Here is a 20,291-nt window from a genome sequence, read left to right on the forward strand (position 1 = left end):
TGGTCAAGGTCAAAGAGGTATATACATTCTCTATAGAACTAACACTCGATATTATGACTTCAATTTAGAAAATATGATTGCCATATTTAGAGCACCATCTATTCTGTTTTCATCAAGACCTGTAAGCTCTCTGTGGGCAGAAAACACGCCTAACCAACTCTGTTGCATTGTATTCTCCCAACTGCTTTGTACAGTGCTCTGCACACAAACATGTAATATATGACTGATTAAACAAAAATGCATTAAAATGAAAAAATGAGAGGGGCAAAAAGCATAGAGAGTTGCCTTAAAATGCCACATCTAGACTGTTAGATTTGTGATTTCGAACCATGAAATACCCTGTGCTGTTTAATAGGAATGACATTAGTGAAAGAATGTGGCATGAGTGTCGTGAAGATTAACAGTCCTCAATCTGCTCCGCTGCTTTCCCTCTACACCAAAGTATTTTCTTGACAGAGTTGAATTAGTCTCCCCAAGCCCCGGACTAACATTGTTTTTTTAAAAAAACAACAAACAACAACATGTTATTTGTGCTGATTCTGATGCATTTCATATCTGTTAAGCAAATTACATTACGAAGCAATGGCAAAAAGGGAAAGTATTTTAGCCTACTGAAAACCATTAACCCTTTCCATCATCTTGGTATACATTTTAGAGGACAATTTTTTTTTGACTGGTGCTCCAAGAGAAAGCTTTTAAACCTTCAAAATCTACCTTTCACAAAGCTATCAGAAATAAACTCCTAATTTCCATTTGATGTTAAAGTGGTATTAACTGCACACAGTTTATCTCTTTTGCTCAATCTCAATAATTTTATACTCTTGGATATCCCCATACTAGACAGCAAGACCTTAAAGTATTTTAGTAACAATTACTGGGTTGGACCTGGTGTAATTCCTACCAGAGAACCAGCTGTGCATTTCTGCATGAAAGTTTGCTTTTTATAGAAATAAGATTGTTTATTAGCATTTTATAAGGAGCATGGGGACTATTTTCGCACCGCAGCTTGGAAATGAAGATTATAGCAGCTGTAAATTTATTACAAGACATAAAACAGGCTTCAAGCCTGCACTTCGGGGTGGAAATGACTCAGGCGGCTCACCCCACAATCTATTTTTGTCCATGCATATTTATGAACAATTCCAGCAGAAAATTGCATTTTCAGGCCCACATATACCTTTGATAGGTTCTGGAAGCAAGACTGCTATAGAGGAAGGCAGAATATTTCACAACCTGCCTGTCTGAGAAAGTGAAATAGACAGTGCAGAGCAGCTGCCTACTTACCAGTGACTTGGTCAACCAGAATACGGGAGGTAATAATACGTCCATACTGGGAAAAAAGTTGCTCCAATTCCTTCTGAGTCATTGTCTTGGGAAGTCCACTGACATATAAATTTGCATCTCTAATTGAAGCAGAACTTGGACGAGCATAGGAAACCTTGAAAAAGGAAGACCATTTTAAAAAGGTAAATAGAATGGACATATACACGCAGCTCTCCTCTAACACAGGGGTTGTAAAACCCAGCATTAAGGAAAACTCACACCAGAGTACTCACCAGTTTCCACACCACCTGCCTGTGCACAAACCATTTCTTCTGACACTATGGTGCACTGTACCCAAACAGGCTTCTGCTGCTGGATGCATATGCCCTAACAAAAATTCTTGCCAAAATGCATAATGAAAATGCATTATGGTGGAACAATGTACTAATCTCCCTCAACCAAAAGATGCAGAATGCCATCATAAAACAGAATATCTTGTGACTTTGGCAATAGACATTGCCATTGCCTTCACTTGTTTCTTAACTTTTTGAACATATAAAAGGTTGCAGGGAAAGGGTCTTCTTGCATTCTCTGTATAGTGGACATGAGTTCTTAAACTATGTATCATACTATAAAAATAAACATGCATTTTGGATAATCATCACAACATGGACATTTTGCCACAAGTTTCCAGCTGAGCAAGTCCTCTCTCCAAATGGATTCTCCCCACTCCATCCAGTCAACATATCCTTCTTTCCAGACCCAAATGTGACTAGGTGGGTGGATATGGAGGAATCAACTTTCTGCATCCCATGGCCACTATCAGAAAAGGAATACAGCAAGTGCTTGGATGATCATAAGATATCCCTTTTTTCTTCCTACCCTCAGTCAAACTGATAACATGCAAGAAGGAAATCTAATAGACTCAGTTGTTCAAGACAGCAGTGCCTCTTGGCAACACCCTGTGCCTCATGGTCTACTCTAGGAATGCATGGCTCACTGGATAAAGTTCTAAAAAAGATGTCCACAGTGCCGAAGACATGGTTTTTCAACAAACACAAAACAACGAGTTTCACATTCAAGTGTCATCTCTGAATTTGAAGGACAGATCACATTCTCGAGGCACACACACATACCCAAAATATATAGTATCCTCAAAATGCTTAGTATTCTAAGAATTGGACAGAATAGCTCCCTCAACTCCTATTCACCACAATCCTCTAAAAAATAAAAGTTATTTAAAAAAAACCTAGCATAAAGGTTTAAATTTTAAAGAACCATTCCCCATCCTGCAAGATAGCACAATTAATTTTACACAGAGATAAATAAGCTGTATCCTGTCAAATGAAAGCTTGAACATTTGCTCTTCTCTAACTACTTTGCCACACTCCACCCCCAGGCATTTCATGGAAGAAATGATTCAAAGGCATAATATGGTCCATTATAATTCCTACCCTTTATGAAGTGCATACAATATCCAAAGTATTGACCCATCTCACTGGAAAATAATTTGGGTGATGACTCAGTTCTCATCACTCTGCCATTCCTTTTCTCAATAGATGACAATAGGATTTACCTCAAGCCAGAGCTCTTTTGCAAGTAGTTTGAGATTTTATTTTTTTTAGTTTTCAAATACATTACACATAGTTTTAGTCCCGAACTGTTGGGGGAAAATATTTGACAACGCCACCCTTTAGCAATCTTATAAAGTCCAAACAGAGTCCTTTGAACTAATGAAAAAAAAATTAAAAGAAAAATAAATGAGAAATGCAAATAAGAACAAAAGTGTCCTTAATTTAAAGGTAGCAGAGGTCAGAGAACAAGCACTTGAATGAAAATGAATGTCCGACACTGAAGAAGGTGCAGGGTTCAATGCCCTTTTTTAAAAAAGGTACTTATGAGCTATGTGCCAGGCACTGTACTAAGCACTGAGGTAGATACAAGCTAATCAGGTTGGACAAAGTCTCTGTCCCACATGGGGTTCACTGTCTTAATCCCCATTTTACAGATGAGGCACAGAGGCACAGAGAAGAAGTGAAATGCCCAAGGTCACACAGCAGACAAGTGGCAGAGCCAGCATTAGAACTCAGGTCCTTCTGACTCCCAGGCCCCTGCTCTATTAATGGCCACACTGTTTTTCTTACACTTTTCCCTTCTCAGAGATTTATCTAGTAATGGCCCAGTTGCAGAAGTTTAGGTGTTTTCTTAGGGTAGGGAATACAGTGACTCCAAGCGTCCTGGATTTGAGCCAAATGCATAATAAAATCTCCAGTCCAATTCAAGTTCTATCCCAGTCTCCCAGGGTCTTATAAAACCAGGGATGACCTGGAGTTAGGGAAACAACTTTGGGGCCTTAGTCACCAACAGACCAGCTTCTGGTAGGGGTTCTCAGGGCATCCCTCCTACTCCACTTTAAGCCACTGAAAGAGTGGTGACATGAGCCCCAAATGCACAAATGTAGCAATACAAGAATTGATAAAAATCCCAAAATAGGAGAGTCCCCAATAAATCAATGATTTTGGCCATTATCTCGGGAAGAGAGGGATAACCAAATGTCATTGGCCATGAACAAATCCATAGGGGAAAAAAAACTCTCCCCAGGATCATTGCAGTGCCTGAAAATTAACACCAAATTGACGAATCAGAAACTGGGATTGGCAAGTTTTTTTTTTGGTTGTTTTTTTTTTTTTTTTAAGATTAAGGATCATTTTATGAGGAATCTGGGTAAACTATAGGCTAAGAATGAGACCATGATGATGAAGGTATTTGTTAAGCGCTTACTATGTATCAAGTACTGGGGGGATACAAGGTAACCAGGTTGTCCCACGTGGGGCTCAGAGTTTTAATCCCCATTTTACAGATGAGGGAACTGAGGCACAGAGAAGTTCATTGACTTGCCCAAGGTCACAGCTGACAAGTGACAGAGCCGGGATTAGAACCCATGATCCCCCCGACTCCCAAGCCCATGCTCTTTCCATTGAGCCACACTGACCACGGCTACCTTGTTTTTGGAGAATTGGGGGGGAGGGGCACGGAGGGGAGGGAGAGAGGAGGAGAGGGAGAGAGAGCACAGCACTAGCTCCAACAAGAGAACAAGCACTTATTCTATCCTGTCTTGATTACTGGTGACCTCCGTGCCTCTACTGCCTGGTTCATTTTTCTACAAAGCCAATCAGTTCATGTTTCTCCTCTCCTCAAGAACCTCCAGTGGTTGCCCAATAACCTCTACATCAAACAGAAAGTCCTTACCCTTGGCTTTAAAGCACTCATCTTCTCTCCCCCTCCCTGCCCCCCACTTAACCTCCTCAATTTCCTAATGCAGGCCAGCTTGCACACTGCGCTCCTCTAATGTCAACCTACTCACTGTACCTCAATCTCATGTATCTTGCTGCCGACCTCTCCCCACATTCTCCTCTGGCCTGGAAATCCTTCCCTCTTCATATTTGACCAGTGATTATTCTCCCCACCTTCAAAACCTTATTAAAAGCATATCTCCTCCAAGATATCTTCGCCAACTAAGCCCTCATTTCCTCTTCTCCCACTTCCTTCCATGTCACCCTGGCACTTGGATTTGCACCCTTTATTCACCTCTCCCTTAGTCCCACAGCACTTATGTACATATCTGTAATTTATTTTCTATTATCTGTCTACCCCTGTAGACTGTAAACCTGCTGTGAGTAATTTTTATATTGTTCTCCCCCAAGTGCTTAGTACAGTGCTCTGCACACAGTAAGTGCTCAAATTTGATTCAACTTTTCTTCATCCTTTGCGCTAGAGCTGGGAGATCTGGACAGTCTTCCAGTATGTTCCTTTTGCAATATAATTTTAGTTCTAGAATTTGCTCAATCTATTGCTTTACTGTGGGGGAGAACATCTGGGAGACTTTTGCCAAAGCTCAGCCTTACTGCTAATTGAAAGGTTTTTTTCAACTGACTATAGAGAAGCAGTGTGGCTCAGTGGAAAGAGCCCGGGCTCGGAAGTCAGAGGTCATGAGTTCGAATCCCAGCTCTGCCACTTGTCAGCTGTGTGACTGTGGGCAAGTCACTTAACTTCTCTGCATCTCAGTTACCTCATCTGTAAAATGGGGATTAAAACTGTGAGCACCACATGGGACAACCTGATCACCCTGTATCTACCCTAGCACTTAGAACAGTGGTCTGCACATAGTAAACGCTTAACAAATAGCAACATTATTTTCATACTCAGATTGTCTACTGTTCCATAGGAAAGGACTTTGTATGTGTGGTACATGAAAAGTCCTAGAAATCCAAGATTCCTCATAATCTTTAACTTACACACTTCAACTCCACCCATTCTCTCTCCTCACGTGTCCCTACCCTGAGGAGTGAGGATATCTATAATCCTTAAGCAAGCCAATCCTGGTGAAATACCTTTTTAAAGTTTCAGACCAACTTCAGCCCATAGAGTCAGAAAAACAAGAGAAGTACATCAAAAGTGCATCACTAGCAGGCAACTTCCCAATCTCCTCCTGGACCAACTTTTGTCCTAGAAAGTGCTATTCTTTTAAGCTCTTAACTCAGCCATCACTTGCAAAGTGTTAAAAGTGCTCTAGAATGATTAGGTGGCTAAAAGGCACACTTTTAGGTAAAATGGCTGAAATTAGATGGTGAGCTCACAAAGGGCTGTCGACCTGATTATCTTAACCAATGGCATTTATTGAGCACTTGTGTGCAGAGCACTGTCCTAAGCACTTGGGAATGTACAATAAAACAGTTTGTGGACACATTCCCTGCCCAAAGGTTAGTCTTGAGAGGGGAGGCAGACATTAATATAATTACAGATATGTACACAAGTGCTGTGGGTCTGTGTTGCGGGTGGGGAGCAGGTGAATTAAGGGAGCAAAATAGGGTGATGCAGAAGGGAATGGGAGAAGAGGAAATGAGGGCTCAGTAGGGAAATGAGGTCTCAGTGGGGGAAGGCCTCTTGGAGGAGATGTCCTTTTAATAAGGATTTGAAGGTGGAGAGAGTAATTGTCTGTCAGACATGAAGACGGAGGTCCTTCCAAGCCAGAGATAATCTTGTACTTACCCCAGTTATTGGCTTACAATAAGTATTTAAAGTAAACTACAATTACTACTCATTATTTTAGAAACAATAGATTGAAGCTCAAAATAGAGGTAGAAGGATGACTGCAATAAAAGTCCTCCTCTCTACACCACCACTAGAGAGTCTTACGCATTTCAAATAAATTATTTGGGTAAATAATGGGTCCATATTTACAAGCCAGGCACAAACTGATGCAAATCTGACAAGCAAAAGTTATAAAATCCCTCTCCAGGAGCAAAGGGTGTGGGTTCCTGTGATAAGACCACAGCAGGGAGTGGAAACTTGTACACTTTAGAAATCAAGCTGATGATAGTCTTCAATAGAAATACCACTTTTTAAATGCTTTTATTTGATGCTTGGTGTATAGAAACGGCCGGATCCTTACAATCTGAGTTCTCATTTCCACTCAACAGCATTTCTTGAGCACTTACTGTGGAAAGCACTGTAATAAGCATTTGGAAAATACAAAATAATTAGTAGACACAATCCCTGCCTGAATTCCAGCTTATTCCCTTGGGTTTTGCGACGATGGGTTAGCAAGGATTTCTTTCCCTCTGGTAATTCCTTATCTACCCAACTCCCCTTTCTCAGGTAAACAAACTATTTCATTTGAATTTCTGATTTAGATCTAAATAAACTCACCCAGGCCAGAGGATGACTGGGGCAGCTCCTGAGGCTGATGGAGATAGGACTGCTGATCCAGAAAATGAAGGTCAGCTCAGATTTCTAAAAAGAGCCTAGGATAAATCAAGCTAGGGTCATAGAGGAAATATTGGGATTAGGAATTATAGTTGGGAGCCAGGGCAGAACAGGGTTAAAGCCATAGTGAAGTTGACAAGAAGGTCAAAATTACTGCAAAGCAAATGGAAGTTTGTGGCTAGTTTTTGGAATCCTGAAACAATCAGGAATAAGACAACGATGCAAGCAATTGAATACACAAGACCTTACACAGTTGGGATTCTGCGGAAGACTTTTGTTGTGTGCAACAGTTAAGCTATTGTGGGTATTGCTGCACAAGCGTTTAAGCACTTCCCAAGTTAATAGCTTCCATGCTTATTCTATCTTGCCTTGATCACTGCATCAGCCCTCCTTGTTGACCTCCCTGCCTCCTATATCTTCTCACTTCAGTCCATACCTCACTCTGCTGTCTGGATAATTTTTTGGCAAAACCATTCAGTTCATATTTCCCCACTCCTCAAGAACCTCCAGTGGATGCTCATCCACTTAAGCATCAAACTCCTTACCATCTGCTTTAAAGTATTTAATCACCATGCCTCATCCTACCTTATCTCCCTGATTTTCTACAACCTATCCCATTGGCTTTGCTCCTCTCCTGCCAACCTACTCACTGTACCTCCATCTGGCCTATCTCACTGCTGACCTCTCCCCACATTCTGCCTCTGACCTGGAACACCCATCCTCTTCATTGCTGACAGATGATCACTCTCCCCACCTTCAAAGCCTTATTAAAAGCACATCTCCTCCAAGAGGCCTTCCTCAACTAAGCCCTCATTTCCTCTTTTCCCCCTCCCTTCGGTGTTGCCCTTGAATTTGCAGCTTTTATTCACTCCTCCCATAGGCCCATAGCACTTATGTACATATCCGTAATTTGTGTATATCTCCCCCCGCCCTGAGATTTAGGCTCATCCTGGGCTGGGAAAGTGTCTACCAACTCTTATTTGTACTCTCTTAAGTGTTGGGCACAGTGTTCTGCACACAAGTGCTCAAATATGATTGACAGTTAGTGTGCAGGGAATTGCTCAACCACATCCATCTCTCATATAGCAATCTAGATTTCCCTCTTTTCAAGTCAAGAGATATCTTTGAAATGATGAGAGAGCATTATCAGGATATTCTTCGGTGGACAAAAGGAACTAGCTATGCTTTTCTTTCAAAAGAAAACTATTTTCATCAAATATCAAAAATAACTGATAGGAAAATAAGAGTACTGGTGCATACTGGTATGAGGAGGTTGAGTGAAACATTTTTAGATTTGGGACTCAAACTCTAGTTGACCACCACTTAATTGGTGAAAAGAGGGGCAGAGCAGGGGAAAAAAATCAAATCTTCAACAAGGTATTTTTTGTCAAGCATAATGTGTTCAATCACCATGAGACATAGAAGAGGATTCTAACATTTGTTTGGCCAAAGTATAAATTGGAAATATAAACTCATTTACATTATGAAGGAATTTAAACAACCTCTCAAAACTACATTAAGTAGTGCTTAGTTCATTCTCAGCCATGTGACTAAATTAAATGGATAAAAAGAGGGCTATGTTGTGTCACGCATTTTATTTAGATCAAGCACTGAAACCTGCAGTTCATTCTCAACTATTAATATGGAATAAAAATTTTCCTTTGTTGAATTTTTACTCTTGGGGAAAAGAACCAAAAAGCCAATAGATCATCTCAACATTGGTGGAAAGCATTTTGAGTGCTTAATCATAACATCTACTTAACCATTTCATTTTTGCCCCTCTAAAAACCCCAATAAGCACACAAAATATATAGTGGCTTAGCCCATTGTAAGCAGAGAATGTGTCTGTTACATTGTACTCTCCCAAGTGCTTAGTGCAGTGCTCTGCACACAGTAAGTGCTCAAATAGAATTGGTGGATTGATACATTTAATGAATGAATACCATTAACATTTTTGCTGGGGTAGTTAAGAATTGCTCACTACCAGGTTCTAAATAGGAAATCCTGAATTCAATATTTCTCATACCATTTCCAATCCTGTAAATATTCATATATATGCTCCCTTGACACATATAAGTAATGAGACACAAAACTAGCAAAATACAAGGGTGAAAATATAAGCATGAAAATCTCATAAGTGTTTTAGTCATAACTACTATAAAGGATCACCTTATAGGAGATCTCACCTCCTTCAGGAGACCTTCCCAGACTGAGCCCTCCCTTTCCCTCTGCTCCTCCTTCCCTCCCCATTCCCCCTACTCCCTCCCTCTGCTGTACCCCCTTCCCCTCCCCACAGCATTTGTGTATATTTATATATATATTATTACTGTTTTAATGATATATATATATATATATATATGATTCTATTTATCTATTCTGATGGTACCGATGCCTGACTACTTGTTTTGCTGTCTGTCTCCCCGTTTTAGACTGTGAGTCCATTGTTGGGCAGGAATTGTCTCTATCTGTTGCCAAATTGTACATTCCAAGCGCTTAGTACAGTGCTCTGCCCACAGTAAGTGCTCAATAAATACAATTGAATTAAATGAATGATCATTGCCCCCCGTTAGGAAACTAAAGGAAAACTTCAAAAGCAAAGCATCTTTCATGTTTGTATGCCCACTCTGTTTCCATTCCAGTTCTTCTCCTTTCCCTTTAACTGAACATTCTGCTGGCTTGGACCTGGGCCTTCCCTTCATATACCCACTCTTGGAGAGCTCATTTGCTCATGCATTTTCAGTTAGCTTTGCTTTGTGGCTGACTTCCAAGTCATCCTCTTCATGATCAGTCCACTACCTGACATCGCAGATTCTTCCCTCTCAAAGCCTCCCCTCTCCCTAGAGTAATAATTGCTGTCAATGGTACCATAGCTTGTTATTCATGTTCATACCTTGGGCAACATCTAGAATCTATTGTTTATTTTCAGCCCCAGATTTTATATTGCTTCTACCCATGGACTATTGCTTTTCATGATCTACATTCCTTGACTTCATCTCACCCAGAGTTTTTAAAGTCTCTTTAAAGGATCATGTCAATTTCTCACAAGCATTTTCTCCTCAGTGAGTGAAATGATGCATATATAACTGATATTGTCCTCTTTGGACCAGAAGGGCAGAGTCTCTATTTTAGGATATGTAGGTGTGACTGAAAATATCAAACTTAAGATCAACAATCATCCAGCATCCACCACATATTAAAACTATCTTTGGCCACACTGCTGAATTTATGACCCATAATGCCTGGAGCTGTTTCCATTTCTCCTTGGTATCATGATCTTCTGGAAGCCTCTGCTCCAATACAGTTAACTCATTTTGAATTGTAAGCCAGGCTGACTTGTTTCCTGTAGCTGCCTCCCAATTGTCCACTGCTATGTCACACTGTTTTATGTTTAGCTTCATTGTCTTGAAAATGTTTCTCTGTGCACCCTCTATACAGTGACCTTATTCCAGTAATTTAGAAGACAGCAGGATATCTGGCCTCATCACTTCTCCAAAGGGCAGGACATAGTGAGGACATGGGGATTGTTCCAAGACTGATGATCTAAGCTCCTCCTCATTATCTATGGTCCTGGCACTTAATGTTAAGTATTGTATGACAGGTGGCATTGCTGAAACTCTTCCGGAAGATGGTGTGGCATATGTGGTGGGTCCAAGTCTAAAGTCATAAAAAAAAGTTGGACACTACAACTGCCACACTTACCTTAGGTTTGGTCAATTTTTATACCACGTTGGTGCCACTTTTTTTCTGAGTTTAAAGGATACGTTAGCTTATTGATTAGTTTTCTGCCTCTTTGTTGACCTTGCATCATTGGACAGGGATGTCTAGGTAGCTGAATTTAGTGGCAGACTTCTACTACTTGTTGCCAGATATGATGTCAACATCACAGCACTGAGCAAAACAGAACTTCCTCACAAAAGCCAGCTCCCGGAAATAGGTGCCAGATAATCTTCTCTGACATGGCATTCCCTCTTCTGAAGCAGTTAAAGGCTTAATCGCCAGAATACCACACTTCTCAAGCTGCCTTAATTTACCCAAGGGCAATAGTAAGTTTTCAGTGATCTTATCCTTACTACTAAAATAGAAAGGGTTATGCCCCAATCATGAATGTCTATATCCCTACCACATCTGAAACTAAAGAGGAGAAAAGATTTCATTAGATTCTAGATAGATTCATTACAGCATTACCAATGTCTGTTGAGCTGATTCATAATAATAATGATAATAATAATGTTGGTATTAGAACAGTGCTCTGCACATAGTAAGCACTTAAAGCGCTGGGGTAGATACAAGGGTAACCAGATTGCACCACGTGAGGTTCACAGTCTTAATCCCCATTTTACAGATGAGGGAACTGAGGCACAGAGAAGTTAAGTGACTTGCCCACAGTCACACAGCTGACAAGTGGCAGAGCCGGGATTTGAACCCATGACCTCTGACTCCCAGGCCCGGGCTCTTTCCACTGAACCACACTGCTTCCTTAAGAAAGATCTCAATGCACATGGGGACAGTGATGCTGAAAAGTGAAGGAAAAAAAATTGTCAGCAGACATGGAAGAAAAATGCTAAATAACAATGGATTGTTCCTGTTCAGGGAATCCACCCAATGTTATTTTTCCACTATCCAAATAAAGAAGAGCTTAGAACAGTGCTTGGCACATAGTAAGTACCTAACAAATACCATCGTCATCATCATCATCATCATCATTATTATTAAAGGTATCTTGGCTGCCCCCGAGATCCAAGCGGTGGAATTATATTGCTAACTAATTAGATCTAGATCTAATAAGACAACAAGACAAAGCTGTTTGAATTACTGCAAAGTGTGGCACTGAGTGCTGGACTGAACCATGATAACCCAATACATTCCAAGCCATGGTCTCAAACTGCCAAACTACCTGAAAAGAAAACATTCAAGGAACTTCAGAACATCAAAGCAACTGCTTTACAACAACAACAACAACAAAAAACTCACACCTATCAATCTGATCAAAGATTGGATGTTTCCATGGGTTACTCCTTACCAGACAGCCTTTAAGAATATGAGTGCTTCCAGAAGAAAACTCTAGGATTAATTTGTTGATATTTAGCTCTTTTTGCCACAAGTAGTTCTTTGATCTTAATCATTCTCATCACTTTGAAGATCCTCAAAACACTGACTTTATAAAAGGGATGTTTACTGAAGCATTCTGTGGAATTCACAGCAAGCTAAGAAGCTTGTGTGAAAGTTGATAGGATGCCAGGATTGAGGTACAAGGCAATGCAGATCAAATCCAAATGAGACATCTACACATCTAAGGATGTATACTGATCCTACATTCCACCATGGCACTACTGGAGAGATATATCTATTCCAGATGCAAAGAAGCATTTTAAGGAAATGACACCATCACTTTACAGAGCTCCTTACCCCTTCCCACTGTGAGGATATCCCTCTACAAAAAAAATAGTTAATTCTGCCAATATGTGATATGGTTCTCAGGCACTTGCAGCATCTCATTTGCAAATCAGAACCAGGAAGAAGAGCATAACTCTTGAATTTGATGGCAACCAGCTGAGATCTGCAACAGCCAGGACACAAGCTGCCCAGTTGCCTTCGTAGGCTCTTCTGCAACAGAAGAAACACTGCAAAAATGCCACAGGATTTCAAGGATGCCACCATCGTCACCATCTTCAGGAACAAAAGGGAGAGAATGGACTACAGAAACTATCATTGGCTCTCAATGCTCTACACTGCCAATGAGATTCTAGCCAGCGTCCTCCTGGACTGATTACTGAAGAAAACAATTAACCGTGCCCTCTAGAGCTCACCTCAACAGATGGGATCCTCACTGCTCATCAAATATAGAATAAATTCAGGGGACAAAATCAAGACCCCCCTATACAGAGTGAGTAGACCTTACAAAAGCATATATATGATCAGTAGACCTGGGCTCTGACAACAACTGACCAGGGTTCACTGTCCTGAGAAGTTTCTCCAGATCCTCTTATTAATCCATGAAGAAATGGCTGGCCTCATAATTTTTGGAGAAAACTTCTCTGATCCTTTCCCTGTCACCAATGGAGTACAATAGGACAAGTTCTGGATGGAACCCTGTTAAACCCTTTTCATGCAGCTGACCTTAAGAACACAAAGAAGAATATGAAAGCTGGTGCTTGATCAACACTGCTGAATGAATGCCACTCAGTAATTTATAACCACACCCTAGAGAAAGGTTAGCATCAAAATGGACCTCAGAAACCTAAGTCCTCTGGAAAAAAACAAAAAACCAGTCTCCATTTAGAAGCCTCATAGCAAGACAGGAGTACTATTTGGAGTTTCTCAAGACCTTCTGACTATACTACACAGTTCCATGAGACTGGGTAGGATAGCAAGCACACTGTTTATCTGAACGTTATTTAGTGCCATTATCAGAAGCAGAATCCTGGGATAGTTATGGTATTTACATTTATTTGGATTATGCTTTTTTTTTTATACCAGCTAATGGTTTAAGTACAGTTCAACAGAGTTGCAGTGCCTCTCTCAATATGTTAAATATCCCGGGACTGTTTCAGGAGACAGGGAAGATAGAGAGGTGGAGGGGGGAAACCCCACAAGATCAAGTATCACCATATTAGAGGTCCGAGTTCCGTGGCACATTTTACAAGAAAAAACAGTTTTTTCAAAAAGAAGCCCAGCATGGCCAGCAAGGTAAATGAGCACATTAAAGGAAGAGTGCCATCCTTTAATAAGTGAAAACACTCACTGGAGAACAAGAAAGTCCATAAAGTGTCAGGTTAAATGCAGAAAGAAAATTAGGCAGATCAAAAGAACTTTGAAGAGCACCTTGAAAAATATGCCAAAGCCAATAATAATAAAAAAAACGCTTCCAACGTATCAAAAGCAGGGAGCCACCTAAAGACCATGGCATAAATATTACACTAAAGGATGCATCATTAAAAACACACAGCCCCAGGACATTCATAGGTGTTCCTAAAGCACTTATTAAGAATAAAGATGGCTCTAGGGTCATCATCAACAAGAAGGGAATGGGTACACTTCATCATTCTCTTGGACATACCTGCTATTAGAGATGAGTGCCTATAAAGAGGAGAGAATTTGTCAACTTCTGAAGATATGACACTTGCTCCAACTATTTAGCAAGTCGTAATGGCAACAGGGAGAAATAAAAAATGGGGGAGCACCTGTACCTTATGGCACACCTATTCAGGTCTACAAGCTCATACAGGACGCACTGCTTCAAGACTTACACAAGAGCTTTCTCAGCATATAGAATACTGAGGAGATATTACAGGACCTGAAGGAATCAACATGGTCAAGAGGAAAGGTAAAAGGTCCAATCACCACAACTACTGTGGCACTTAAGTCCCTTCCATGACTAGTGATAGCCTAGACAGAGTCTTTCTGGTCTCATTACAGAAGAATATTGTTAGTCATAGGCTCCTGGAATTAGTGTACCATGAGTCCTCAGAATGGCACAGTGGGCATCAAATTGACAGCGGATCATGTAGAGAAAAAGAGCAGGGAGCAGCATCAAAAGCTCTATTCAGTTTTCACTGATGTTAAAAAAAGCATGCGTCACACATCAGTAAATCAAGACTCCGGCAACCAGTAAACTTGGCTCCCCTAAGAAGTCCATCAAGATTATGGAGACTGCTCCGCAGTGGCACGACTGGTCATGTCAGCACTGGAGGTGCCCTTACCAATCGTTTCCCCAGTGCCAAAGAAACTGGGCTGTGTATAAGCGTTCCATTTCAGAAATGCTTTCTGAAAATGATAGCCAAGAAAGTGTTAGCTTTAGGGAATTTTCCAGGGAAGAAACTTTGCCCCATTTTCCCTAACCCTCTCCTCCCCATCCCTGTAGCCCCAAAACTCCCCTCTCTCATCACAACCCGCTCTATTTTATTTCTGTGACTTTCCTTTTGTACATCTCCAAAGCAACAGGCCTCACTGTTGCTTCCATTAACCAACCTCCTCCCATGCCCAGCAGTCCCCACCATCTGGGGATCCAAACTTGGAGGATGGGGAGCAGGGACTGGCCTGAGTTGGGGCAGCACAACAGCAGGACAGCAGCTACAGACAAGTAGGAAGAGGACCAAGTGGCTGCTGGAGAGGGGAAAAGGTCCAAGGGAACAGATAAGTTATTGACAAAGGTGGTTGAATCAATTATTGAATGCTTACTGTGTGCAGAACACTATGCTAAGTGCTTGAGAAGCAGCCTGGCATAGTGGATAGAGCACAGGCTTGGGAGTCAGAAGATCATGGGTTCTAATTCCGTATCTGCCACTTGACTGCTGTGTGACTTGGGGCAAATCACATCACTTTTCTGTGTCTTAGTTACCTCATCTGTAAAATGGGGATTGAAATGGTGAGCCCGACATGTGACAGGGACTGTGTCCAGTCTGATTTGCTTGTATCCATCCCAGTGCTTAGTACAGAGTCTGTCACATAGTAAGCCCTTAAATACCATAATTATCATTATTAATGTTAGAGAGCTGAGGGTGAAAGAGGTTCAGTGATATGGTTTCCAGAGAAACTGTGATGAAACCTCCCATCGATGACAAATAGAGAGAAGCAGTGTGGCCTACTGGTTAGAGCTCAGGCCTGGGAGTCAGAAGGATCTGGAATCTAATCTCAGCTCCACCACTCGTTTGCTGTGTGACCCTAGGCAAGTCACTTGACTTCTGCATCTCAGTCTTCATCCCCATTTTACAGATGAGGCAACGATGATTCCCATGTGGGACAGGGATTGTGTCTAACTTGATTAGATTGTATTTACTCCAGCACTTAGTACAGTACATGGCACACAGTAAGTGCTTAACAACTACTATTTAAAAAATAAAAAAGTGGATCTTGGTCCTGACAGTTCACAATAATCACCTGCACAAAATAACTGATAATAGTGACTTGCACAGGACCACTCGCACTTTCCTGTTCCTACTTGTCAAGTTGAGAAGCAGTGTGGCCTAGCAGATAGAGCACAGACCTGGGAGTCAGAAGGACCTGGGTTCTAAATCCCAACTCTGCCACTTGTCTGTGTGACCTTGGGCAAGTCATTTCACTTCTGTGCCTCAGTTCCCTCATCTGTAAAATGGGGATTAAGACTGTGAGTCTCCCATGGGACATGGACTGTGTCTGACCTGATTACCTTGCATCTACCCCCAGCACTCAGAATAAAGCCTGGCACATATTAAGTGTTTAACAAATACCATAAAAAAAGTTCCCACTAGGACATGGGGTGCAATGACTGAGTACGGGAGCTGCATACTGAAACATACATTGTTAGAAGGGCCAGTGTTCATGGTATATGTTGCTACCAGTGACACAGAACAAACAAGGAAGGCTTGCAGGTAGAACTGGGGTTGTTTACTACAAGACTGAAATCCCGGATCTCTGCAGCAGTGTTTCTGTAACTGCAGTCCTTCCCCCCACCTCCCTTCAAAGTTCCCAGAGGAAAGTCCCACAAACTTTGTATTTTGTGTAATTACTTATGTGGTTGTCCATTTTTGAAAAGGACACCTAGCGGCGACGTTCATCACTGAGGGCTTAGTACAACCTGATTATCTTGTAATCGCTCCAGTGTTCCAGTACAGTCCATGGAACAGTAAGTGCTTAACAAATACCACAGTCATCATCATAAGTGTTCTCTGAAATGCTATCAGCTTCACGAGCTGGGCTCCAGAAGCAGGTGGAGACCCAAAGGCAACATGTGGATGAGACAGTGGTGCAGAGAGAAAGGGCTTCAGAGTCTAAGGATTGCTAGACATTCTGGGGAAGGTGGCACTTGTACAGTTAGGGTGTGGCTCCATTTCAACCAAAATGGCACTGAAAACGTAAAGGTGGTAGAGCAGGCTTTAAACTAAACCAGAGGAACATCAATAGTGAGGAAAAGCAAAATCCAACTGACAACTCCCAGGAAGGTGGTGGCTCAAGGACAAGGAAATGCTGGAGGCGTCAGAAGGTCATAAAATAGGACAGAAGAGAAAAACACTGAGGACAGATCAGGCTGTCCATCAAATGGGGAAGCTGACTGATGGCAAAAAGTAAAGCCAAAAATATATGCAAAAGCTTCTCTACAAATGCTAGAAGGCTAAGAATTATAATGAGGACTTTGATCTAATTGGTAGCTCAAAATTGGTTCAGGGAAGGAAAAACAAAAATAGCACACTGAGGTACAAAAGATCTAGAAATGAGGCACTCTGGGACAGCATAAATAGCAATAACAAAAGCCAAGACAAGAGGATGACCATGTAATCTCTTTCCAAAAAGACCACAGAGTACCCAACCAGGATTAGGAAATTGATCAGCAAATGTCAGGTGAGACTGGGGATATGGTTAAATCTAGCAAAGTAGAAATGCAAAATGCAGGGAGAGGTCAACAATCCTCCCATACATAGGCTGAATGAACTCATTAGGAAAAAGTGGAGATAAGCTTTTAGTATTGGATAATTCACTGCTTTTGACTACTTTATGACTGCTAGCCAGTGTCAACAAGGATTAATTATCAGATTTAATCCTGAGAAGTGGACAACATCTGATTAAGAGGTTATCTATGGAAGAGCCACTCTGCACTAGTAACTAGAATTCAAAATTAACATTTTTCCAGGGGGCAAAGAAAGGTCCCAAAAAGCAACATGAGGATACTTAATTTTAGAAAGGGTAACTGATTAACATGAACCTTAACATAAAAAGGATAAAAGATAGCAGGAAAAAAAATAGCCCAAGAGATTTACTAGCAGCCTGAAGGTTGGTTTAAAAAGAATACCATCTTTGAGGCCTAGTTAAAATATGATGTTACTTACAGAGAAGAAAAGGCAATCCAACAGAAACCCTGCAAGAAGGACTACCTGGACAGGGCAAAGGATCAGAAAATATGGTCATCCTTCCAAAAGGTAGAAAGATCACCTAAATGAGAACAGAAAAGTCTAACAATCTGCAGATCAGGGGTAAATGAAATAAGGGAGGCAACAAAAGTATCTGAAGAGCACCTTGCAAGGGATGTCAAAGTTTATCATTAAAGATTCCTCCAATTCATCAAACCATGGAAGCCAGCTAAGGAACTGGTGGGGCTACAAGTTTTCTTAACATGAAAGGTAGTGATCAGAGATTAATAAGGGAGAAACCCACGAAGCTCCACACATTCTTTATAGTTGGGTCTTTATTAAGGAAGATATGAGAGTCTCATAACTAAATTGTTTATATGGCCAACAGGTCAAAGGAACTAGATAGAATTGAAGTGATCACAGAAGATGTTTTAAATCAAACTGATACACTAGAACAAATCACTGACACTGGATGGCATCCACCAAAATTTTCTGAAAGAACTAGAAGTGGGAGTTGCAGAACTCCCAGCAGGGGCGTGTGATCTATCTTTGCACAGTCTCTGTATTGGAAGACTGGTGGATTGCCAATGCAACTTCCATGTATAAAACAAGTTTCAGAGGTTATTCTCTAGATTACAGATTGGTAAATTCCACTTCTACTCCTAAAACATTAGTAGAATTGGTAATTACACTTAGGTTCAGTGATCACACCAAAAAATACAACTTGTTAGGGACAAGACAACATGGTTTCTTTAAAGGGAAATTACGCCTCAGTGATCTGTTGGATTTCTTTGAAAGGGTCAACAAGCAGGTTGATAGAGGGGAACCAGGAGACTTAGCATTTTTATATTTTCAAGAGGTCTTTGACAGATTTTTACACCAGAGGCCTTTAATAGCCTCATGTAATCATGAGTTTTAAGGGAATATTCTGCAAATAAAAAAACCCTTACTCATAAGGAAGAAAATAAAGAGTAAGTTAAATATCCACTTTTCAAGATAGAATAGTGTACATAGTAAGGTCCACCCCAGAGATCAGTATTAGTACTGATTTAGGTTAATACCCTTATAGATTATCTGGAAGAGAGAATGTGCAGTGAAATCACCAAGGTTTGCAGATGACACTAAACCTTTTTGGTGGTGAAATGCCATGCAGATGGGGATAAACTCCATGAAAACCTCAAGGTGAGTGAGTAAACTGAAAAACAGCACATGAACTTCATTGGGAGTGAGCATCAGAGAAAAGCAATTCAAATTCCCACTGCATGTTGATAGGCTTTGAACTCAAGCAAGTTCTTGATTCACTGTTTTTCAATTCACTGATTCAACATTGCAGGAGCAGCCACAAATTCCACCCAAAGGTTGGGCATTATCAGGAAGGGGGCAGAAACCAAAAGGCATACATAGCTCTGTGATTATATGAAGCCATGATGCATACATACCTATACATAGATATATATACACATACACACACACCTACACCTGAATGCCTTTTGCACATCCAGGGACATCTTAGGAAGAACACAATAGAGCTGGAGAAGGTATAGATAAGGCAACCAAGACAATTAGGATGATGGAGAAGCTTCCAGGTGAGGATAGGTCTTCTGAGTTAGGACTGAAAAGGGGCAGACTGAAGAGGGACTGACTGAAGTCTGTACAATCATGAATAATAATTATGGTATTTGTTAAGCGCTTACTCTTTGCCAGGTACTGTACTAAGCATGAAAGATGTGAATAGGACAAATATGGAATTGCTCTTCAACCTGGAGCCAGAGGGTGGTAGGTACAAAAAACACAAAGAAACACTTATTCACACAGCATGAGGGAACCATATGGAATCTGATCAAACAGGAAATTGTGCAGGTGAAAATATCAATGCATTCAAGAAGGTGATACCTTCAAGGATGAGAAACTCCAAGAAAGTGACAGTGTTAGAGAACACAAACCTAAATATTAGGAGGAGTTTCAGGAAAGGTGATCTTAATACTGTTCCTATAAGCCTTCTAAAGTTATAGTTCGAAACAGAATTAGATTAGATTAAAATTAGATCAGATGGACCACTGATCTGAACCAATAAGGGTTTGCTTATGTTCTGATGTAGCTGAGGACCTGAGGATCTGGAAGGTCCCAGATGGAGCAATCCTCCTCCCCTGAGCTCCTCTTTGCAATCCCTACACCTCCTCATCAGTTCCAATATTCCATCACACTTCTGTTTCTCTGTTTCCAATACTGTAGCACAGGACAGGCAGGCACAGGCAACTCAGGGTTGGGAAATGTGGCAGGATTCCCAGTTAGGGCTTGAGTCATGACTTTGACAGCAGGCAAACTATGGAGCTATTCAGCTATGGGTAGAACAGGGGTTCTGAGTGAGCATTTTTCCAGCCCTGTAGTGAGGCTAAAACAGAATGAGAAATGGGAGGAAGTTAGAGCCCCTGTTTGGGGGAC

The 20,291-nt window shown here is 41.1% G+C and overlaps 1 protein-coding gene across 9 annotated transcripts in view; it reads right to left on the reverse strand.

Moving 5' to 3' along the window:
* Positions 1-20,291, reverse strand: part of ELAVL2 (ELAV like RNA binding protein 2) — a 151,515-nt gene that overhangs the window by 15,024 nt on the left and 116,200 nt on the right. For all 9 annotated transcript variants that reach the window (XM_029055793.2, XM_029055786.2, XM_029055790.1 and 6 more), the window contains one exon: positions 1,285-1,438. In XM_029055793.2, coding sequence (XP_028911626.1) covers positions 1,285-1,438 — 154 coding nt within the window. The remainder of the gene's footprint in view (positions 1-1,284; positions 1,439-20,291) is intronic.

This window comes from Ornithorhynchus anatinus, chromosome X5 (genome assembly GCF_004115215.2).
Source record: "Ornithorhynchus anatinus isolate Pmale09 chromosome X5, mOrnAna1.pri.v4, whole genome shotgun sequence".
Classification (NCBI taxonomy): Eukaryota; Metazoa; Chordata; class Mammalia; order Monotremata; family Ornithorhynchidae; genus Ornithorhynchus; species Ornithorhynchus anatinus.